Source organism: Myxocyprinus asiaticus, chromosome 14, assembly GCF_019703515.2.
Source record: "Myxocyprinus asiaticus isolate MX2 ecotype Aquarium Trade chromosome 14, UBuf_Myxa_2, whole genome shotgun sequence".
In the NCBI taxonomy this organism is placed as follows: domain Eukaryota; kingdom Metazoa; phylum Chordata; class Actinopteri; order Cypriniformes; family Catostomidae; genus Myxocyprinus; species Myxocyprinus asiaticus.
In genome coordinates this window covers 4,169,301-4,195,071 of record NC_059357.1, presented here as the reverse complement: position 1 = coordinate 4,195,071, position 25,771 = coordinate 4,169,301, and the positions used below count along the sequence as shown (strand labels likewise).

General features: G+C 37.1%; 1 protein-coding gene across 3 annotated transcripts in view; it reads left to right on the top strand.

Annotated features, from left to right (window-relative positions):
• The first annotated feature begins 5,647 nt into the window (after window positions 1–5,647).
• Window positions 5,648–25,771, top strand: part of LOC127451992 (zinc finger protein GLIS2-like) — a 61,119-nt gene continuing 40,995 nt past the window's right edge. For 2 of the 3 annotated variants that reach the window (XM_051717100.1, XM_051717099.1), the window contains exons 1-2: window positions 5,648–6,396; window positions 7,183–7,295. In XM_051717100.1, the coding sequence (XP_051573060.1) occupies window positions 7,290–7,295 (6 nt within the window). In that variant the 5' untranslated portion in view covers window positions 5,648–6,396; window positions 7,183–7,289. The remainder of the gene's footprint in view (window positions 6,397–7,182; window positions 7,296–25,771) is intronic. The other variant, XM_051717101.1, reaches the window with a different exon arrangement.

Genomic DNA, 25,771 nt, shown 5'->3' with positions numbered 1-25,771 from the left:
TCCACTTCTTAATAAGTGATTTAACAGTACTTACTGGCATTTTCAAGGCTTTGGAAATCTTTTTAGATCCTTTTCCATCTTAATAAAGTTCCATTACCTTGTTACACAGGTCTTTTGACAGTTCTTTTCTGCTCCCCATGGCTCAGTATCTAGCCTGCTCAGTGCATCCACGTGAGAGCTAACAAACTCATTGACTATTTATACACAGACACTAACTGCAATTTAAAAAGCCACAGGTGTGGGAAATTAACCTTTAATTGCCATTTAAACCTGTGTGTGTCACCTTGTGTGTCTGTAACAAGGCCAAACATTCAAGGGTATGCAAACTTTTGATCAGGGCCATTTGGGTGATTTCTGTTATCATTATGATTTAAAAAGGAGCCAAACAGCTATGTGATGATAAATGGCTTCATATGATCAATATCCTTAAATAAAAGACAGTTTTTTTGCATGATCAGACATATTTTCAAAATCAATGCCAAAATTTCGCAATTTCTGCAAGAGTATGAAAAATTTCGAGCACAACTGTATATATATATATATGTGTGTGTGTGTGTGTGTGTGTGTTTTAAAATTACTAATAAGTTCTTAGAGGTAAATCTTTTTTTAGTTTGGGAAATATGACTTAGTGCGCCTTTAATCTCTGATTAATAGATTTGCTCTATTTGGGGTCACTAATCAAGTTAGCACATTTGTGGCATTTCCTTGTTTCCATTGAGTCACACAAGATGTTTTATAGCTTTCGAAAATCATGCTGGATAACATGGATTATCTGGTTTTTTCACGCCAGCTTGAGCGCATGATGTCATTAAAAGCAAAAGAGAGACAAACCAAAATTCATGTAAATATTTCAATTAAAATTTTTACTTAAATTCTTCTGCTGGTATCATTTGCAAAAAAATAACAATAGAAGTGGTCTCAAACTTTTGGGCTCTGACGAGAAATCACGGGGGTCAAGTCATTTTTATTTATATAGTGCTTTTCACAACACACATTGTTTCAAAGCAGCTTTAACAGAAAAGGAATCTGTAATATCTATAACGTCTTAGAGTCATCATTGTGTAATTGTAAACTGTGTGTAAAAATACAACATTAAATAATTAATAATAATGTATTTATAACCCCCGTGAGCAAGCTGCAGGCGACTGTGGTAAGGAATTCAAAACTCCATAAGATGCTGTTTAATGGAGAAAAATAACCTTGGGAGAAACCAGACTCACTGTGGGGGCCAGTTCCCCTCTGACTAAACAACATGAATATAATGGCAATAAAATATATTATACACCCATCTTTTTTAAGCGAAACTTAAACAGTTTAAATACCTTGAAAATCTGTCTAGCATTTGATAATTTCTGTCAGCTATTTATTTAAGATTGAAGACATAATGCACAAGTCATTATGCCATTAAATAATCTTAAACATATAAAATTACAAATATAATTTAATTATATAGAATTTTTAAATAGACTTTTATTAATTTGGTAAAAAGTGTTAACTCATGCAGGGTAAGAGCAGCAAATAAAAAAGGGAAAATCTTAATAAATGAAGATCTATTACAACATTAAAACTGCTAATAATGCAATGGGTGCTAATCATATTTATTACAATATAATGCACCAAAAGGGATGTCATTAGGCCTATAATTCATTAAAAACTACCTACTTATTACAACACTTAACCTTTTTTTTTTTTTTTTGTCTAATGGAGAGGATAAAAATTTATTATTTTATTTGATATATTTTGTATTATTATTTTATAGGTCTATTTGTCCATTTGCAGAGGTTGTGTGCAGGTATAATCAGCTGCCCTCTAGTGGTCAACTTTAGCTCAAATCCTCATCTGTCTCAGGGATATTGATGGGATACTGTATAATAGAGCTTTAAGGGATAAGCTACGTAAAATAACAAATGTGTTATTAAAGTAATATAATTGCTTTAGACTACTACAATATATTTGTTTTTGTTTTTTAGAATCTAAGCTGTTAAACGTTCTTTTAGGTAGAAGCTACCAGAAAATTATTTTTTTTAAATCTCATTTTAATTAATCAGGCAGTAAATTATATATATACACACTGGTGGCCAAAAGTTTGGAATAATTTACAGATTTTGCTCTTATGGAAATAAATTAGTACTTTTATTCACCAAAGTGGCATTCAGCTGATCACAATGTATAGTCAGGACATTAATAATGTGAAAAATTACTATTACAATTTGAAAAAAATGTTCAGAACTTCTTAAACTACTTCAAAGAGTTCTCATCAAAAAATCCTCCACGTGCAGCAATGACAGCTTTGCAGATCCTTGGCATTCTAGCTGTCAGTTTGTCCAGATACTCAGGTGACATTTCACCCCACACTTCCTGTAGCACTTGCCATAGATGTGGCTGTCTTGTCGAGCACTTCTCACGCACCTTACAGTCTAGCTGATCCCACAAAAGCTCAATGGGGTTAAGATCCAGAACACTCTTTTCCAATTATCTGTTGTCCAATGTCTGTGTTTCTTTGCCCACTCAAACCTTTTCTTTTTGTTTTTCTGTTTCAAAAGTGGCTTTTTCTTTGCAATTCTTCCCATAAGGCCTGCTGTTTTTTACATCAGTAATGTCCTGACTATACTTTGTGATCAGTTGAATGCCACTTTGGTGAATTAAAGTACCAATTTCCTTCCGAAACAGCAAAATCTGTACATTATTCCAAACTTTTGGCCGTCAGTGTAGGTATGTGTTTGAAGGAAGGAAGCAAGTTTTCTTCCAGGATAACCTTGTACGTGGCTTGATTCATGCATCCTACACCAATTCCAGCCTTGCTGAAGCACCCCAGATCATCACCGATCCAATGCATGTATTAAAATATTGGCATATACCGTATCTGTTGACTAGTGCACGTAACTAGTGCAAGACACTGTGGCTTGTAGTCCTCTCCAGGCCTCTGTCTAACCATTAGACGACCAGGTGGAGGATCGGTGATGATCTGGGGGTGCTTCAGCAAGGCTGGAATCGGGCAGATTCGTCTTTGTTAAGGACGCATGAATCAAGCCACATACAAGGTTATCCTGGAAGAAAACTTCTTCTGCTCTGACCATGTTCCCCAACTCTGAGGATTGATTTCTCCAGCAGGACAATGCTCCATGCCACACAGTCAGGTCAATCAAGGTGTGGATGGAGGAGCACCAGATCAAGACCCTGTCATGGCCAGCCCAATCTCCAGACCACAGGAATGTGATCAAGAGGAAGATGGATGGCCACAAGCCAACAAACAAAGCCGAGCTGCTTGAATTTTTGCACCAGGAGTGGCATAAAGTCATCCAACAGCAATGTGAAAGACTGGTAGAGAGCATGCCAAGACACATGAAAGCTGTGTGGCAGCAGTGCAATGCATAAACTCATGCAGATACGGGTCAGGAGCTTCAGTTAATGTTCACGTCATCAACCATCAAAATGTGGATAAATATATATATAATATGTTCTGTATATATGAATAAAACAAATGCAGTCTTGAAGATGATATGGTCATCTGTAAACAGTGTAAATGGGCAGGGCACTACAGTTTGTTGCTGAGTGGTTTTGTATTCAGCTGGTTTAATGTGTGTGCACACTCTTTCGACTCTACACAAAATAAAGTGGAAACAGAATTGCACTTTTTCACATCATGGCCTTGTTATTCACACATTTGGGGCAATTCACAATCCTCCACAAAGTCTTTCAGCAGAAACTGAACAAAAACTATGCTATGTGTGAAAACCCCAGCAAATAAAATCCAACCAGACACAAACATCAACTTGAAAATGATCTGCATACACTGTAAAATGTTGACATGTGAAGTCGTTACCCTAAAGAGCTCTTTTTAGCAGATCTGAACCAAATTACTTTTTGTTGCCATAATCTAATGTAGTCAGGTTGATTTAGTCATATTAAATCATATTTCTGACTTGAATTAAACTAGTTAATTTGGATGTGACACCATGAAGCATTTTTTTAGGTTACCTGACATTTTTTACAGAGTACATGTTTTGGCATTTACTTTGTATTTTATTATGTAATTAATATTATGTCAAAAGATCAATATTAGCTTATCACATAATTTTACTATTAAAACACTCTTTCCCAATTATCTGTTGTCCAATGTCTGTTTCTTTGCCCACTCTAACCTTTTCTTTTTGTTTTTCTGTTTCAAAAGTGGCTTTTTCTTTGCAATTCTTCCCATAAGGCCTGCACCCCTGAGTCTTCTCTTTACTGTTGTACATGAAACTGGTGTTGAGCGGGTAGAATTCAATGAAGCTGTCAGCTGAGGACATGTGAAGTGTCTATTTCTCAAACTAGAGACTCTGATGTACTTATCCTCTTGTTTAGTTGTACATCTGGCCTTCCACATCTCTTTCTGTCCTTGTTAGAGTCAGTTGTCCTTTGTCTTTGAAGACTGTAGTGTACACCTTTGTATGAAATCTTCAGTTTTTGGGCAATTTCAAGCATTGTATAGCCTTCATTCATCAAAATAATGATTGACTGATGAGTTTCTAGAGTTTCTAGAGATTGAGAAATAATAGCAAAGATTGTATGAAAATAAAAATGTTTTCTCATTAAACTAGTTTGATTATTTTATCATTAATATATATATATATATATATATATATAAAATTATATAATATGTATTATATTATAATTGTTATTATTATTATAATTATCTAATCAAATTATTTGAAAATCAAATTATCAATTCAATTATTTGATTAATAATAAATAAATATTTTTTTAATTATATTTTATATTATATTATTTTAAACTATATTATATTATATACATTATTGTATGATTTTAATAATATATTATTTTACATCATAGTGTGTGGGCATAAGACACAAAGAAAAGATTTTATCATTATATTAGTAATATTATTTTATTTGATCTATATAAAAATAACTTAGTACCACAGAAAAGCACAAAAAGATGTTCTCTATATTATATTATATTATATTATATTCTCAAGAATAATTTTTACATCATAGAAATAATAGCAAAGATTATATTACTAGTAATGTTATTATATATATATATATATATATATATATAAAAAATCCTATTTATAGAATATAATAAATAATTATTATTAATAATCAAATTAATAACCAAATGATCAATTCAATTATTTGATTATCAAGAAATAAATATATTTTTTTAAATAATATATTATCATTATATTAGTATTATTTTTATCTATTTTTTTATTATTATTATTTCATACATAAAATTCCTCCAGCTCCCTTGGTACAACAGAAAAACGCAGGAAAATACTCTCTTTATATTATATTATTTTATATTATATATACTTTTGGTTTTACAGAAAAGTCCAGGATATCCTCTTTAATGCACCAGGACTTAAAAGAGTAGCATGTATGATCTCAGAGATATTAATTAAACCAGTGTCCACTACTGGACTAAAATAAATGGCTCTAAGGCAGTCTATGTAGAGGGTCTCAAGAAGGTAATGTTTATAGATGCTTTGGCAATGTAAAGCTTTATTACCATGCCAATAAAAAAACCATGAGAGAGCTGTCGGGAGGGAGGGAGGGAGGGGAGCTTGTCTGGATGTGAGCCCAGGCCGGCCCTCCTCGTCGCTGGATGGGGCGGAGCAGCATACATGCGCTGAGCTGGCAGATCTACTGCGCTCCCGCTCGCTGTGCCCGTGGTGAGGAGAGGGAGACACGGATAGGCTCGCGTCCGGGGTGCTGCTGGAGACCCACTTCACCACTCACCGTCTCCAAGGACAACATTCAGGCCCCTGGACAGGAAACGACCTGAACAAAATACCGAACCCGACACGGAGACACGATCTGGACACGAAGCGGAAAAGCGGGACGTCTCCTCTCCATCGGCTTTGCGCACGACCAGCCATTAAAACCCTCTCTGGACCAGCGTCGCGAGCAAGCGAAGCACATTGATGCCAAGACAACGATCACTATACTAATCCACTACGACATATTTATGTTGTTGTTTTTTTCTTGAGCATGATTATTAATCTTTTATTCAAGGATAGATAATAACATTACGGACACTGCACTTGGTGTTGACGCACATTTAACGAGTTTCAGGCTCCTTACAATATCCTTATGGTCTGAAACTGACATAAACTATCGATCTGTTGCATTCACTCTCGTTTTGCTTTTTAGTAACACTGTCACATGTATACCGACAATGGTCTGATTGGTTTCAGACTGCATTAGATTATTCAGCCACTGGTGACAGTGTCTTATAGATCTTTCTCCATTAATATAACCTGGGGGCCTTCTTTAAAACTGACTCTATATTTTGCAATCAAAAGGAATTGGATCAATCATTCTCCCTGGAAAGTTAAAAGGTGGAGACCAGGTGCCTGGGTGATAACACATCCAGGAGGTTTTTCTGAAGGTAAGCCAGTCTAATGGACTCAGATGGCATAGCAAGCTTGCATCATTGCTCTTGGGTGCATTTACATGCCAGATTTGGGGGGATTTGTGTCAATATAAGCATGCATTTTTAGTGTTTGTCCATTGAGCACAGTCAGTTCGGGTAGCATAAAGACCCTGACCTATTTTTCAAGAGTGTGCTGTCAGTTTATGCCCAGTTTCAGTGTCGTCTGTGGGATTTGTGAGGAGTTGACGCCTATAGTACATCCAGAGATAGAGAAACTGTGTTTCCACCATTTTTCTCCAATGTTGTAACTGTCTGAAAGCATGTAAGACCTCTCAAAAGTTACTAGTTACTAGACTGAGAAAATCTAGTATTGGACTTTGTTGTTGTTTTGGGCTGCTAATCATATTCCAGACATGGTTCAATCACAGATGCTGATAAAATACTAATCTAAAATGAAAATACTGCCATTTTCAAACCTATATGAATTTCTTGCTTCTGTGGAACAAAAAAGGAGATGTTAGGCAGAAAGTCTAAGCAGTTTTATTCCATACAATGGAAGTTGATGGTGACCAGGAGTTGTCAAGCTGCTAAAAGGACAATAAAGCTCCATAAAAGCACCATAAAAGTAGTCCATATGACTTATAATTAGTGGTCGACCAATAGTGTATTTTGCAGATACCGATAATCGGTAAAACCGATATATATCGGTCTACCTCTACTTGTAATAGCTTATATAATACCTTTTGTGTGAGACTGAAATTTGAGTCATTATTTATTTGCCCTGAAAATCTTTCTTGACAGCCTCAGTCACCCTTCAGTTTCATTGTATGGAAAGAGCAGCTTGGACATTCTGCTGTAAACAACTCCTTTTGTGTTCAACGGTGGAAAGAAAGTCATTTTGAAACAACATGAGGGTGAGTAAACGGCAGAATTACCATTTTTTGGTGAACTATCCCTTTAAGATCATCTTTGGATAATGATTCCTAGATTTAGATTTATAGACATAAATGAAAAGCTTAATATCACACATCCAAATATGCTGAAATATTGCATCCAATTACGGCCAATGTATTGTTATTGTCAATCTATGGTGGTTTGGGCTTGGATATAAAGTAGTCATCATCCAATTAGGCAATTCCACTGTCCCTGTGCTTAATTGTGAGCACAATTGAGATGTGGCTTGGAACAGAGCCTGTCCTCATTGGCTAGTTCACATGGGGCCATTGATAAAGAAGATGCCTGCCAGGACATAGTTAACCAACTGAGAGAGGGGCAGCTCGCATTGGGGGGGACAAAAACGCTCTTGAATTAAGCTTGTGCATTGGGCTTATTGTTTGATTGTGCAAACTGCATACTGTTTTGTGTACCTGTTGGCATTTGTGATGTTTGATTGCATCTCTTGAAGGCAGAATGGGCCTTTTGTAAATTTGGAGAGGGGTTTTTCTGGATGTGTAGTTTGTACAAAGGATTTCATAACATTTTGACCACTATAGCCCTCCCGTTGTTTGACAATTTCTCGAAACCTGTAAAGAACATGCCCGGGTCTTATTTGACCTGCAAATCTAAAGAAAAAAAAAACTTTTTGCATTGTGATATTATATACGTATATGATAATTAAGCACATTTCCCATGCAATTCTCATAACTCTTAAAAAAAAAAAAGAGTTATGAAAAAAAGAAAGAAAAGAAAACTGTTGGATTAAAGTGTTTTTTGAGATACAACCATTATGTAAATAAATACAAAAAAATATTGGATTACAGCATATATATATATATATATATATATATATGTGTGTGTGTGTGTGTGCATGTGTGTGTTTTATTACATGCTTTACATTACAACAGATGGCTGTTACTCTGTTTGGACATTTGCATGTATTGATGGGTATTGACACAGATTTCCCAACTGATTCGAATCTGACAATATTTGATTAATTTCTTATTAATTGGGTATATTGTAGTTATAATGTCCATTTTGCTTACAAATGAAATAAATTCTCTCCCAGCTAATGCTGTTAATTAATAAGCAGAAGACTGTATCTATACTATGTATATGGTACAGGAAAATAGCGCAAATGTGCAAACATGGTCCGCCATCTGAAAAAAAATGTGAGAATCCCTGCACTAAAGTGACCCAAACTGGCCAGATGTCCTTTGTACGCCCTGCCTGGCCAAATCTAGACCTGTAAACAGACCCGTGGAGTGCAGATAATGTCAATCTTACTGTATGTGTGTGTGTGTGTGTGCACAGCTTTGTGCCTTATGCTGCTGTACAAACATTGCATATTATTGCCGTGAGTCCTCGCTTCTCTGTATGTGTTCTTCCAGCTGTGTGTGCTGGCTTTGACTGAGTTTTCATGATGCAAACCGATAGCTCTGTGGTAGGACTGTCTGTTTCACAATGTGCTAAAAAAAAAAAAAAAAAAAAAACCCTGAAGGTAACTAACCCCTTGAGTACTGAGGTTTGTTACTGCCACAGTAATGCAAGAACGCACATTGTGCTAAACCTTGGCAATGCTTTGGCCAAGCATTCACATCTGAATACATGCACTTGCGTAAAGTATAAAACATCTTTTTAATAAACACGTTTTTTACATTTGGTGTAAAATAGTCTACAGTTCAGCCTGCAGATCTACTATTAGGCTGTAAGGTTTTACTTACCAGTCAAAATTTTGGACAAACCTACTCATTCTTTGTTATTACCACCATTTCCCCACATTTTAGAATAACAGTTAAGTCATCAAATACGACCTCGTGCGACCCGCGTCCACATATGTGGACAGTCTTTGCTATATGCAACGCATAATTTAAATGAATTTAAACTGACTGAATACTGTTCATAACACTCATTTAAGGGTTAAACTTCTGGTGCACTTAGTCATGTGACACAACAGTATGGCGTCGATTTCCTTGATCAACAAAAGTGTCGTTAGGAAACCTCTTAAGTTTTTTCATTGAAACCTGTTTGAGTGTAAAGAGTAGTGTCTCTAGTTTCATTTGATATTCTGCTTTTAAAAATTCATCCATTTTTTGTGTGTCAGCGCGCTGATCAGGGCTCCAGACTGTGACTAAAATGGTCGCAAATGCGAACAAAAATAATCGATTGCGACAATAATTTTAAATCTAGTCGCCATTGGCGACAGTCGGGTTGTGTGTGTCCATATGCGGTTTCGTCAGATATAATCTTGTGAGTTTTTGAACACATCTTTAGAGCGTGCACCACCAGTGTGTCTCGCGCTGCTTTTCAACTGTTTTGTTGTGATGAGCTCGCTGCACCACACGCAACAACAACCCCAGCTCGAGAGAGCCTTCTTGTTCTTTCTTTTTTTTAATGGCGGTTCACAAGCTAAAATAGTGCATTATCACCATCTACACTGGATCAGAGACTGCCCCTCTTTGAACCATCCTCCCCCTGGACCTATTCAGGACTCAAGCCTCCGCTGGTGCTGCATGTTCAGCTCCTCCAGCGTTTGCTCCGAGCCCCTCACAGCCCAGAAAGCACGAGAGCGTTGTGATCAAATGACTCTATTTCCTGAATCACCCGAAAAGAACTGAGGGTGTGAAGTGAACGCAGGAGCTCAGGATAGCAGTTTGAATCAGAGTCACTTTCTCAGCAAATCATCCATCAGTGAGCTCACAACTGGGAGTGCAGACATTTCAAAATAAAAGTCCCATGTGTATTTCGGGCTTCTTTATAATTAAAAGTCCCGCACCACTTAGGGGATGCAAACTTTTCTTCTCAATTATATATACTGTTTATTACACCTCTGATTAATGGGTTATCAGCTGTCTTGCTTTTCTTCTGCTTTCTATCTTGTTTCTGAACAACTATCTAAATCGAGCAATTGCATGATTTGGTGACTAAAAACAGCCAATTGGCTCCTTAATGTTTCAGTTAAGGAGCCAATGGCTCCTAAGTCATTTTTTTTTGGTCTGGAGCCCTGCTGATAAACATGATCCACATACATGGATTTTTGGACATTATTCCCTCAAAAGTTGAAAAAACATGTTAGTTATTTTGAATAACGTTCAACGTTAACACATCTGTAGGTCATTTCGCTTCATTTAAATATTAATTTTGTTATCACTGTTCAATACGGTTCTATTAATTAACATTAGTAAATGCATTCCTATATTTACTGTGCATTTTCACAATGAGAATCAATGGGTTCATCCAAAAGCTAGAAAATGTTGCTTTCAGAGGCTTTATATGGAGTTAGGATGAAAATAAGGTGCATTTCAAACTGTTCTGAGACCAGTGCAGACAGACAGCACACTAGAGATTAAGTCATTCACTAAATAGGGAGCAAGGGGACATCCTATAGCTTTCTATGCATCTAAGTACATTCACTTCTAAAATCTGATCAAAAGTTCAGTTTCAGGCTGCAGATGATGTTTGGATCACTCAACATGTTTGACAGACATGTGACAATGATAATCAGTACATAGATTCAGAATTTATAATGTATCATTTTATTTTAACATGGTTGATAGTGATTGGATGATGCTGGACATTACTTTAGAGTCAGAATTAATACTGCTAATTTCCAATGTTATGTCTGTAACGTCTCAAAAACATGAATAACCAACACTCCTGGAAACATAATAAACAATTTGAAAAATTCGGAGTTTCTGTAGCTTTTCTATGGTATTATTTAAAATTTCACAACTTAGCCCCACTGTCCACATATGTGGACGTACATTTTTAGGAATATTTGGTTTAGAATTAGTTTTTATTATTTTTTTTTTGCTTGTCTATAAGGTGCTATTTGTTACAAAAAATGCACACAACATTCATGCTCAGGTCTAAAAAAATGTAATCAAATCACATCTTGATTTTTGAAAGTATCTATAATTTGTCTGGATCACAGCTTTGCACATTCTGGTCATTCTTTCAACCAACTTCATGAGGTGCATCCTGAGATGCTTTTTAGCCAGTATTGAAGTAGTTTCTATGTATGCTGGACACTTATTGACTGCTTTTCCTTCACTATCTACTCCAGCTCTTCCATATATATATATATATATATATATATATATATATATATATATATATATATATATTATATATATATATATATAAATTAAAAAAATGTAATTAAGGAAATTCAAATGTAGACACAGTTGATATTTGATCAAAAGGTTTTGAAGATCATGACAAACATAAATTCAGACAATTTCTTCCTTTCTTTTTTAATACTTGGAAATACCACAAAACACTGTTGTAAAGACAATTGTGCAGAAAAGAGTTGCACAAACAAAGCTTATATGAGCACAGACAGAGTCCTGACTCACACAGGGTCGGTGAGACCAGTGAAAACCACCCTCTCTCGCTGGGCTTGGACCATGCATTTTTCTGCAACCACTAATCACAGCGTGGCCTCACCGTTTCCTCTTGGAACGTTTCACTCTTGTCCTCCCTGCTGCGCTGAGCCTGTTCCCGCCTCGGCCTAAGGACCCTTTTCTCTCCCCTTCAGCACCTCCGCGGGACAGTTTTGCATCTACACGGCTCACAGCCCTCCTTTCTTCCACTTATTTCTTCTTTCTCTGGTTTCTTTTCTGCTTTTAAGCCTTTCACTTTCTCCTTACAATCACTGCAACAAAATGGGAGGAAGTTCGAACAGAACAAATGTGACAAACACTACAGGAAGTGAAACTGTGTGTGAGTAATAGTGCAAAAAATAAGTGTTTATAAAGTCATGATCAGCCGCTGGAGTTTTTTGTGTGAAAGTGAATGAAACGCACAGTTGTTGTTCACCAGGAAACTTCTGCGAAACATGGAACGAGGCACCTAAAAGTCAGTTTGCAAAAATGTAGTTATAATTACGTTCATTCTATGAGACTAGCTAGGTTGTACAATGTACAGTTGACAGTTTTATATTGATTCTTCAGGTTATTATTTTAGAAGTTAGCAGTAGCAGGCTTTAGAGTGCTAAAATCTGTGCTTATAAGAAGAAATAGTTGTTGGAAAGCAGCCACCGGTATGACCGAATATTAATATTAAAATATATGTATGTTTAGGTATCAACTTGATACCAAAGTACTGGTACTTTGATTCTTTTCTAAAAACATTCAGGGCTTAAGTTCCTGTTGCCCACCCCTCGGGCCACTCATGAGTCCATACTTCTAATTGTGTTATTTTGTAGTTTTGATAACTAATATTGTTCTAAAATGTGGAAAATAGTATTAACAAAGACCAAGTAAGCGTGTCCAGACTTTTTACTGGTAGTTTATATGCATTTTACCAGCCACCCTAGATATTGCTATCTGCAGTTGTCACTGAAAAATCCAGACTACTAAGGCCAGAAACATACATTACGCAATTGCATGTATGCAGATGACAATGCTTGGCGAATGCTTGGCCAACGCATTGCCAATGAGCAGTACATTTGAACATACTAACTTGCGTTCTTGCATTACTGTGGCAGTAATAAACCTCAGAACACAAGGGGGCGATAGAGTTAACTTCAAATCTGTGCTATTGAACTGTTTGACTGTTTCCATGGACACCACAAAGCGGCTTATTGCGAGAAAGCGGCGTATTGCGAGAAAGCGGCGTTCCAGTTTCGATACACTGTATAAGCGGCATACTCTTTACTCCCATATACATGCGGATCAGTCAGTAAGTAGCTTTCTCTAGAGCAACGTAATTAATAAACAAACATGGTGTATATAAAAAACATGGCATCAGAGGAAGACTTTGCTTTTTTATTCTCTGTTTCTGTGTTTGTTTCCTTAACTTTCTATCACGCCCTGCAGAGGAATTGTGCTTCAATAGTGGGATTTTCCTCTTATGTAAAACTCTGGGATTCCCCCAGTGTACGAATGCATATAGGGGAATGTGAGGGACAGTCGATATTCTACATTGGTGTGTATAATTGGGTATAGTTTGTAGTGTGCTTTTCCCACTGTACTCCCAGAAATGTTGGATTATTTCTGCTTTGTTGACTTGTTGTTTGGCTCCATCCTATGACATTTGTTATCCGGTCTGTTCACGCACATGCACACTCCACAGAAACCTGTTAGAACGCCACTTTTGTGTTTACATGACCACATTAAGCTGCATTCTTCGGGAGAAACCTGTGTGTGTTAAGCCCCTTTCTCTTAATCCCTTATACGGCTAAAAGAAATCTGCGTTCTTGCTTACATGACATTTCAGAACGCAGCTTACTGCAAAAACCCTGGAATAAACCATTTTCTTAAGTGCATCTAAAAGTAGTCAATGTTTTATTATTCAGATAAGTTGCTATAAATATATTGACTTTACCTTACTTGCTCACCAATATTCTCTTCAAACTGTTGCTCCGCTATTATAGTAGTTGACTTGATAGCGGAAGCTCACCGTAGAAGCAAACAGTTCACACTATTGTCTGCTATAGCACCCCTTGTGGCAACATTGAGAATGCAATGTGTATTTGTATTGTGTTTTGAATTGCGGTTTGAGGCATTTTGGAACGCAACCACACACAAAATTGAGTACGTTACATGTACGTTACATGTACTTGCCAGGAATGTGTATCAGACTTAACAGTAAAGTTCAAGAACTGAGAGAATAGTTTGAATGATTTGATGCATATAACTCCAAATTGCACAGAAACATCACCACAATTTTTTCCCAACTGTAAGCTGTTAGCAATAAGATGCGTGCTGTATCGTAACAGGCCAAGAACTACAGCAGTTTATCTGGAAGCACAGCTGCTTTACATTATTATTTATTTGCTTTGCCAACTGCCTGAATCTTCAAGTATACCAACAATCATGCAGCTGTAACACAATATGGGAATATCACTGCAGTAAGTGTGTTTGCATTAAAAGAGTAAGAGCAGGGAGGAGTGACTAGGGAGTTGGGCATTTTTAAGAAGAGAAACAAGGCTTTCTCAAATCTGGACTGGGTTTGGCTCCCTGTCTGGGCAAATTCATTCCCGTCAATGTGTGTGCTAGAGTCCGAGACTCCCTCCCACTTTCCATGGTCTCCTGTTCCCCAAAGTTCCTCTCGAGTTATACATCATACAAGTAGAGCTTCATAGCCCCAGAGAAAGTTGAATGTGCTGTGCCTCATTATAAAGAGTTTAGAGGACATAACTCTTTTCTTACCACATCCCATCGCTCCCGTATCTTTGTTAACTTTGGCACACAGTTGAAGCTGTTGAACGGGAATCTTTTGGTACTTTCTGTAAATTCTACATTGAATTCGAACCCCCATTGTAGTCTACTCCATCATGAACTTAGACAAGCGGACCATTCAATGGATTTATATTTGAAGATGCATGAATTTCGAATGTAAAAGCTTCAAAGCATTACCTGAAGCTCAGATTGTGTACGGAAATAGAGGTTACAGGATAGAGAGATACTTTATTGATGCCCTGAAGTCAACATGAAATCAAAATTGACCCTTAATAAACGTTCCTGGTCTTATTGTGTTTAATTCATCAGTGCATGTTATTCCAAATAAAAAAAATGTTCGCCTTCGTAATCTTTCATCAAAATGTATTTACTTGCTCCGCCTCTGAAACAACTTTCCATTTCTGTCACATTTCAGGCCCTCCCCTCCAATTACCTGGCTCTATTCTGGTATGCCACGCCCACTTTTTACGTTCCAAACAATTCCTGTTGGATAAAATCAAGTTACATCCAACATTTGTTCTTGTTGAATATATACATTACAGAAGAAAAATGGGTTGTGAACTTTTTTATGAAGTGCTTAATGAATTCCCTGTGGAAGAAATGAATGCTCTTTGACTTGCCGAGTTCTCCTAGGTTAAGATTTTCAGTAATGTGTGCATACAGGAGTAGGTATCTCAATTTTCAGACATTTTCAAAAACGATTGCAGTGGAAATCAACGATCGATTAATTAATCAATTGTTACCGTTAATGCCGCAAAACGCATGTGGAGGACTTACGTGCATGTAGCCTATACTGTTTAAATATAATTGAAATTCATACATTTAAGTACATACATGCAAGTATTAGCATTTTCCTCTTCTCAGTTGTGTATTTTAATACATTTAGTCTATGTTTAGTATGCATTTGTGAGTTGTTTAATTACTGTTAATGAATTACTGTTAATAATAACAACTTGTATACAAGATAGATATTCGAGTTCATTAAAACTTCACATTGTGGATTGTGGTATATTCGGACCTTTGGACCTTTTTATGTAAAATTAATTCAAATCATAACACGCTGTGTAAACACAATAGCCTACATAATATACTGTTTCTCTGGTGCTGGTGAGATGTCAGCTGAATGTGCCTTTGCGCTTTCCCGGTGATCACTGACGTAATTTAGGTTGGAAAGTAACAAGGAGACCAGCAGATCAGCAGATCAACAGTGCTTGTTGTCATGTTGTACTTTAACACATCATCACGGTGTATGCAGACAACATAATTGTAATTTATAGAGACACTGTAACCGATTGTGGTTCTTCTTCTGTGATGCGGACAAGACATGATATGTATCGTGCAAGCGCCCTCTAGCAGTGGATGACTTGATAGGTGTCTTATTAACGTCTGCTGGCATAATTACTGAACCCATTTGTCCTGAAATTAATTAATCGACACATGATGAGCTTAACCAATCAAATTATTAACGACAATTAATCGATTAATCAATAACAACCCTATATAGAAGTAATATCACCAAACGAATACCTTAGCACACTGAAAACAGAATTTCAGAATTTGTAGGCGAACTATGAGTAGCCTGTTCGCCCAGTAAGTATAAATTAGCTTTAAGTCCTTTGTTGACTCATAAAAAGTATTTGTCATAATACACTAAATGAAATAATGTTCTTAATCAGTTGCTGATTTTGTCTTGTTTTCTTGTATAATCATCCTTAAAACAAGATATTAACTCGGGGAATCAAAAATGGATGTGATAATAATTGTTTTCACAAAATTGTGATCGATTTATGCTTTACACAAGTAAAAAGTAACTCGAGATATATTCTCTGAAAACAAGTCTAAATATTTTTTCCACTATTGCGGTTGTTTTTCAGTGCAACTAATTCACAAACCACCCGTAATCTAGTTTAAGCAGCCACAATCAGCTCTAAAATTGCAATGCGTCTTCATGATTTAAATTAAGCCATTGTCATTTCTTTCAGCACAAACAAGCCTCTTTTCTGCTATTATTTAAAATAAAGCTTTGCTCACACTGCAGGAAAAATAATAAAAATTACTCAAATCTGATTTTTTAGACTGACTGTTTAAACTGCAAGTTACGTAATTATGGCCAGATCTGATTTTTTTTTCTGTTTAGACTGCATGCTAAAAGGGGTCGGATGGCGACTGTATTCACGTGAGACATTCAAAAGCCTACCTTAATGGGTTGTGATGGCTTGCAATCGGTTTGGGTTACCCCACTTTAGCGCAAACCCCACAGTAAATCCGATCTCACTGTTCAGACTGAGATGCATTGACAAAAATCAGATTTTAATCGGATTTCAATCCACCTACAAATGTGGTTTAGATCAGGCTTATAAAAATCGGATTTTGTGTTTTTGTCCTGTTCAGACTACAAAAACGTAAACGGATTTGAGCCAGTAAAAGCCTGTGTGAACATAGCCTTGTGTGGTCAATGTGGTTAAACACTAACCCTTCAAAACTTACCACTGGCATGACTAGTTTAACATCACCTCATTTGGTCAGCAAATTAAGTTCTTCTGTTTCAGCGTCTTCCTGTTTTCAATGTGTTTTGATTTTGAGAATTGAACCCCCACCCAGTTTTCTTCTGGAGCTAAACGGCTCCCTGGCATGAGCTCTTGCTACATGTGGCTCTCAAAACCTTCAGTCAGCTCCAGCACTGGATGGCTTGTACGCAGGTGTCCATCAGCATACCTCAAACCAGAAGCAGCAGAGAAAATCTTGTGTGACGCTCAGATATTCTCTGAGGCGAAGCTGTATAGAGCCACATTTCCTTTCAAAGTACAGTAGATTTGAGTTTAAAGGGATAGTTTACCCAAAAATGAAAATTCTGTAATTATTAAGTCACCTTAATGTCACTCCAAACCCGTATGACTTTCTTTTTTTCTGTGGAACATAACAAGTACATTTTAGAAAGTCTTAACAGGGTTAATTTGCTATTTAATAAAAGTGAATAGTGACTCAGATCTTTCAAGCCTGCAAAAGGACCAAAAACACCATCAAATTACAATAAAAGTAGCCAATATGACTCATGCACCATATTCCAAGTCTTCTGAAGCCATATGATAGTAGATATGATAAAGTAGTTCAAATGACTAAGTTCAGGCATGAAACTCTAATGGCTGATTGTTCTTTGAACTAATTATCTGTTAGCCAATCAGCTCACCCACATGTGATATGTCAAGCCAATTGGCTCACATGGTGTAAGCCGATAGGTTCTTTGAAGTGTAATCGGGTAGCCAATCAACTTGCATACTCTCTCTTTGCCTAACATGTAAATTTGCTCAGTTTGCAAGTAAGCCGGTATCCTCTGAAAATGCTATTTTCTCAGGTGGTTGCAGGGGCTTTTTCTTCTATCAGCTTTTGGCCATGACACATAGAAGCAGGTCTTCTAAGCCATAGCCAAATCAGGCACTGGCACACATCGCTATCTTAGGTCATTTGTTTAAATAAATCCACACATACTGTAGCTTGGCTAAGTCACTAGTTAAATAAGCTCTGGGCTTTCCAGATCCAGATACAAATTATGAGTCAGATTACTATCTGTTTCAGCCATTCGACCAAGCAGGCCAAGGCACACCTAGCTAGCATATATTGGGTGCACATGGGTCTTTGGAGCAGCAGCAGTACACAAGTCTTGGTGATAGGTCTGCTTTTGTGGGTTGTTGTGTTTTTTTGCATTTGTGCAGCTTCCCTGCCTAGTTGTGGGATTATATCTATGTGTAATTGTGCAGCAGCATGTCCTACATGCTTGATTTAGCATGTCTTGTGTTTTTCTTATTGTGCAGCAACCTGTGTATGTTCTAGAGGTAGCAAGTCTCCGTACTTGCTCTGCAGCTGCAGCATAGCAGATCTAGTCCACCAAGACCAATATCCCATCAAAATGTCATACCCACATTAACATGCCAAATCTTTCCGAGAGTTGTCTTGACTGATCTATAAGCTACTAACAAAAAGTTGCTAACTATATTGAAGATACTAAAAGAGTAAAATATTTGTATTTATATAATAATCAGATGATATTAATTAATTCTGCAATCAGTTCTGAAAATATGTAATATGTAATTAGGGTGACATTGCCTTATGAAAATTAACCATGGTTTTACTACAGTAACTATAGTTAAACCAAGGTATTTGTAGTATAAGGCGGTCAAATTCTAAATATGAAGTTTCAAAAATCTGGAGTTTAGAACGCATGTGTCTCGAGACGTGTTTTTAAAGGTTGAAAGAAGGCATTTCAAAACACAGCGCTCCTGCATGAGACGCTCAATAAACAATGAAAACTGCAGAAACGATCAAAGACGTACATCTAGTGCATGCTTACGTAGAAAAACAAATGGTAAACTGGATGGTTGCAAAAGTGTTTGGTGCCGCTTAGGTTGAGGTCTTTATCAATCGTTTTAGAACACTTTGTCAGGAAAGGTGTTCAATTTGGAAATGTGTTTTTCGAGATCCTCGTGCTCTGTTCTATTCTGTTGTGATATGTCTGTTTGAACAGCCCCTTGGTTCATAGTCTGAGCAGCTTCACCATCGAGTTCAACCGAATACCACTACTTTCTGGGAATACTTGCTACTGTACATACAATTAATGAAAATACTGTGGTATCACTGTTTTAATGAAGCTCGAGTCTAGGGTAGTACTGTGACTACCAGTGCAACATCATGTTAACAAAAGAACTGTCTATAGAATCAACCATGGTTACTACAGTCATGGGTACTACAATATTACTGTAGTAAAACCACCACACTAAAATAAATCAGAGTTCCCAATGCTAAATATAAGGGAATCATTTTTTTTTAACCGGTTTATTTTATTTTAACTGTCTGAAAGAACCGATTAACTTAAATGATTTGGATTTTCCAGTGCAACATAAATGAGAGAGAGGACAGTTAACTGCTACCCAACACTGCAAGACATGATGGGAGCAAATGAGATTTGATGAAGCTGCCATATTTCATTTTAGTGCTTTATTATTGATTTGATTTGAGAGTGACTTAAATTTCATTCTGTGATCAAATCAGTTCAGAAGATTTGTAATACAGTGCATGAGTCATATTGATTACTTTTGCAATGGTTTTATGGTATTTTACGGTCAGTGTCATTTTAGAAACCCTGTGAAGTCTTTTTACAAATTCACCTTTTGTGTTCCATGGAATTGTGAATGAATGTTGGCAGTTTGATTTTTGGTTGAAATATCCCTTTAACTGTTCCTTCCCATGCAAGAGAATACACCATGGGCTTTACAGCTGTAGAAAAAGAAAGTCAAAGTTTCTTTTTTCTTTAGTCAAGGAGAGTTAAGAAAATGTGGATCCAGGAAATGAGTGCAAGTCGTAGACGGCACCTCCCAAAATTTGAAGTATACCCGCTGCACCCAGTGTTGGCCCAAACTCAAAGTACCGTCTGCTGTATGTTTAATGCCTCTTATAAAAGCAGGAGCCCCTTGAATGCGCACGGGCCTCTGTGTAGACGAGTGGCCAAGCTCACATTTGTCATCCGTTAGCGTTCACAGGCATCAGCAGCGGTAACTTGCAGTGACGCTGAAATATGGCAGAGTGCCGTGGCTTATTGTGCTGAGTTTCCATGTGCTTGCCAGCTCCCGTAAATCTGCGGCTTGGAGTCTGTTAACGGTGTGGTATATAAAGGACACCAGACCCTTGCTCTCTACGCCCAGACATTTGCCACCCCACCCAATGGCCGAAAAGTTGAGGCACAGTTCTGCTTTCCAGATGGGAAAATCCCAAACAGACCCCAGCCAAACGTGGGAACTCTTGAGTTTTCTTACACTTTCATTTGTCTTTAAAGGAATAATTCACCTAAAAATGACAACTCTGTCATCCTTTACTCACAATCAGCTCTAAACCAAATCCGAATTTTCTTCTGTGGAACACAAAAGGAGAAGTTAGGCAAAGTGTATGAACTGCTTTCTTCCATGCAATGAAAGTGGATGGGGACCAGAGGCTGTCAAGCTCCAAAAAAAGGAAGAAAGCACCATATAGGCATCCTAAAAATAGTCCATATGCAATATGCATCAGTGTTAGCATGCCAGCAGCTCAGCTATTTTCATAGAAGTTTAGCTACATTTTTCGATGAGTAGCGGTGTATCATCACAAAACGCAATATTTCTCACATTGTAATGCAAACAAAGCAATGGACCCGAGGCAGTAATCAAACACACACACCTGAACCGTCCTCTCTCTCTCATTTGTAGTTCTGGGTAGAAGAAGGCCGATATATCACAGAGGAATAAAAAAATAACTATCGGCATAGATATTTGCCGATAACCAATAGCTTCAAAAAGCAACTATCAGTTATCTGCAAATATCTATGCCGATAGTTTATTATTATTATTATTATTCCGTGTTCCTCAATCTTTCATCATTGACAATATTCATCCATATTTTTATCCTCACATCAATGCATATTTTGTTATTTTGATTAAATAATCAAGTATCTAAATTGAAGCGAGGACATACAAAGAAAAATATGACTAAATGGAAATGTACCCCATCAGCACATTTATCCAACTTCACATCTTGAAAATAAACCTTTTTCATCATTAAACCTCATCTGTTAATATATATACATTTGTGCTCAAAAGTTTGCATACCCTTGGAGAATTGGTAATATATGTACCATTTTTAAAGAAAACATGAGTGAGCAGACAAAACACATTTCTTTTATTTCTTATGGGATTCATATTCAACTGTAGGTTATAACAGAATGGCACAATCATAAAACAAAACATGGCAACAAAGAAAAAAATGAAATGACCCCTGTTCAAAAGTCTGCATACCCTTAGTTCTTAATACTGTGTATTGCCCCCTTTAGCATCAATGACAGCGTGCAGTCATTTGTAATAGTTGTCTATGAGGCCCCAAATTCTTGCAGGTGGTATAGCTGCCCATTCGTCTTGGCAAATTCATGCAAAGTCTTTGGTCGTCTTGCATGAACCTCACGTTTGAGATCTCCCCAGAGTGGCTCGATGATATTAAGGTCAGGAGACTGTGATGACCACTCCAGAACCTTCACCTTTTTCTGCTGTAACCACTGGAGGGTCAACTTGGCCTTGTGCTTAGGGTCATTGTCATGCTGGAAAGTCCAAGAGCGTCCCATGCACAGCTTTCGTGCAGAAGAATGCAAATTGTCTGCCAGTATTTTCTGATAACATGCTACATTCATCTTGCCATCAATTTTCACAAGATTCCCCGTGCCTTTAGAGCTCACACACCCCAAAACATCAGTGAGCCACCACCATGCTTCACAGTGGGGATGGTATTCTTTTCACTATAGGCCTTGTTGACCCCTCTCCAAACATAGCGCTTATGGTTGTGACCATAAAGCTCTAATTTGGTCTCGTCACTCCAAATTACAGTGTGCCAGAAGCTATGAGGCGTGTCAAGGTGTTGTCGGGCATATTGTAACCGGGCTTTTTTGTAGCATTGGTGCAGTAAAGGCTTCTTTCTGGCAACTCGACCATAAAGCTAATTTTTGTTCAAGTATCGTCATATTGTGCTCCTTGAAACAACCACACCATCTTTTTCCAGAGCAGCCTGTAATTCTCCTGAGGTTACCTGTGGGTTTTTCTTTGTATCCCAAACAATTCTTCTGGCAGTTGTGGCTGAAATCTTTCTTGGTTTACCTGACCTTGGTTTGGTATCAAGAGATCCCTGAATTTTCCACTTCTTAATAAGTGATTGAACAGTACTGACTGGCATTTTCAATGCTTTGGATATTTTTTTATATCCTTTTCCATCTTTATATAGTTCCATTACCTTGTTACGCAGGTCTTTTGACAGTTCATTTCTGCTCCCCATGGCTCAGTATCTAGCCTGCTCAGTGCATCCACGTGAGAGCTAACAAACTCATTGACTATTTATACACAGACACTAACTGCAATTTAAAAAGCCACAGGTGTGGGAAATTAACCTTTAATTGCCATTTAAACCTGTGTGTGTCACCTTGTGTGTCTGTAACAAGGCCAAACATTCAAGGGTATGTAAACTTTTGATCAGGGCCATTTGGGTGATTTCTGTTATCATTATGATTTAAAAAGGAGCCAAACAACTATGTGATGATAAATGGCTTCATATGATCACTATCCTTAAATAAAAGACAGTCTTTTTGCATGATCAGTCATATTTTCAAAATCAATGCCAAAATTTCACAATTTCTGCCAGGGTATGCAAACTTTTGAGCACAACTGTATGTATATACAGGTGCATCTCAATAAATTAGAATGTCATGGAAAAGTTCATTTATTTCAGTAATTCAACTCAAATTGTGAAACTTGTGTATTAAATAAATTCAATGCACACAGACTGAAGTAGTTTAAGTCTTTGGTTCTTTTAATTGTGATGATTTTGGCTCACATTTAACAAAAACCCACCAATTCACTATCTCAAAAAATTAGAATACATCATAAGACCAATAAAAAAAACATTTTTAGTGAATTGTTGGCCTTCTGGAAAGTATGTTCATTTACTGTATATGTACTCAATACTTTGTAGGGGCTCCTTTTGCTTTAATTACTGCCTCAATTCGGCATGGCATGGAGGTGATCAGTTTGTGGCACTGCTGAGGTGGTATGGAAGCCCAGGTTTCTTTGACAGTGGCCTTCAGCTCATCTGAATTTTTTGGCTCATTTTCCTCTTGACAATACCCCATAGATTCTCTGTAACCACTCTGTACAATTGTGGTGAGAAGAATATCATCTCCTAATGCTATTCTGAGATGCGGGTTGGTGCTGCTTTGGTGGCACGAGGGGGACCTACACCATATTAGGCAGGTGGTTTTAATGTTGTGGCTGATTGGTGTGTACACACACACACACACACACACAACACTGGTGTGTAAAATCTGGTGAATAAATAGGCTATAAAAAGCTTAATTTGGTAAATACTTAAATATAGAGCACTGTAACGGAGTTAAGTCTCCGTCCTTTTAAATTAAGAGTCTCCAGTGTGTTTCAGGCTTGTTTATTGTTAAAAGTTGTTTGATCAATAAACTACATCTGGGATTTTATTTATTTTGTAGTCTGTGCCTGTCATAGTAAGGAAAGACTAAGAACATTTTTATAAATCATTCTATAAATAGATTAAAAAAAACCTATCAGCCTATTAATCGGTGATTGGCCATTTCAACCACCTTAGTTGTCGGTATCGGCAAAATCCATTATAGGTCGACCTGTAGTTCTGGGAAATCCAAATCAAAGTGAATCAGCTCTTTCGGAGATTTCATATAAATGAACCTGTTAAAATAAACGATTCACTTATATTTAGCTTTGGTAAATCCGATTCCTTTTAGTGAGTCGGTTCATTTGGACAATTCATGGAAATTAACTAGCTCACATAAAAGGTTTACTTATGGCCTAAATGGGGCTTTGCGAAATATTCAGTTAATAGAGCAAACATTCTGGTTCCAGAAGTAAAAATTGTTTACCAATGGTATATGCTTCTGCTGAAGCTATCAGACGACGTTATTTCAACTTAATTAAAAAAAAAATGTTAATAGCGGAATTCCTGGAAAAGAACTACACTACCCATGATCCTGAGGGAGAAAATCCACCAATCAGAGAATCGCAGCAAACAAATCACAGGCAAAAGAGCTCTGCAGCGACCATTTTAAATAAATAGTTTTGTATATTTCCATCCTTTTTTATTCGATTATGTCAGTACATGTTTGCTTCAAACCAAAGACTGCAATGCTGTGATTCACCTCAGAGCTGGTTGCTTTGGCTCATGACTTAGAACTCTTATGAAGGATTTTGTGAAAAGCCTATGGAAAAAAATTAATGTGAAATAAATAATTTGTATTTATTTAAACAGCTGCAATGTAGTTAGCTTTTTTTGTTAGTTACTTGTAGTTTAGCAAACTACTTTTTTGAAGGAGAAGCTAGACTGTAGTTTAAGTTATGAGTAGCTTGTAGCTTCACCAACACTGGCGTGCACAATATTCCCATTTGTGTGAGGAACAGAATGAAATGTAAGTAATTTTTCACTGAAAATATTGCTTTAAAAATCAGTCGTGGTCATTATTCACATTTATTGTATGAGAAAGAGCAGCTTGGACAATCTGCTATAAATAACTCCACTTGTGTTCTACAGATAAAAGTAAAACATATGGGTTTGGAACAATATGAGGGTGAGTACATGATGACAGAATATTCATTTTAGGATGAACTACTCCATAAGCTCTCAAGTCGTATTTCTTTGACAGACAGATCACATTGTGTGTCTACACAAGCTGTATAGTGTCTGTGCAACACTGTGTAATTGCATGCACAGGAATGCCATGGTTGTGTAGGTATGATCCACGCAGGGTCTCAGCGGAGAGTGGGAGTGTGGAAAAAGTGAACAAGCGTATGTTCTGAGGATTTAGCCAGGTGCCAATCCCCCGGAATTCCTTCGCTGACCTCGTGTGCCTTTCCTTCAGGGGAGGTCTGCCTGAGCAGAGCCAACCAAGCTGAGTGGAGTAGAGGGGTGGATCTGAGGAACAATCAGCACAAATTTGCACAAACACTACCATAAACTGACTATAATCATGCTCCCCATCTACGGTAAGGTCCATTAGAGTTCACTGGAGAGTGGAGAGACTGGCTCAGTTGAGCCAAAGGCCATTTGCGAGCATTTTAAAGGAATAGTTCACCCAAAAATGGAAATTCTGTCATCATTTACTCACCCTCATGTTAGTCCGAACTTGTATGCTATTTGTTCTCATGCAAAACACAAAAAGGAGATGTTTTAGTGAATATTGCGGCCTGTCTTCTCAATACAATGGCAGTTGACAGTGCCACACTTTAAAGCTAAAAAAGGATTAAAGTAGTTAATGTGACATGTGTGCCATATTTCAAGGGTTTTGAAGGCATACAGTGACAAAGAATGGTGACAAATAATCCGAAATGTTAATTTATTGCAAATGTTTTAGCGCAATGAGAGAAACTAGCTGTTTTTAGCACTAAAAACAACGCAAGTTTTGTGCATAAACACGCATTCAACTTTAAACAAGCTTCTCACAAAGCGCCACTGAAAGCGCAACAGACGACAAGATTTTCACTGCATAATTAATTATGACAGAATTTAAATTTTTGGGTGAACGACTTTATCTTATTAGCTAGTTTATTAGCATGACGTATTAGCTAGCTTATTAGCATGATTAGCTCATTAGCTAGCTTATTAGCACTATGTAACTTTTGGCCCTCTAGCGACTGAAGCATAAAACTGCAAGTTACTTTGGAGGAACATCGTTT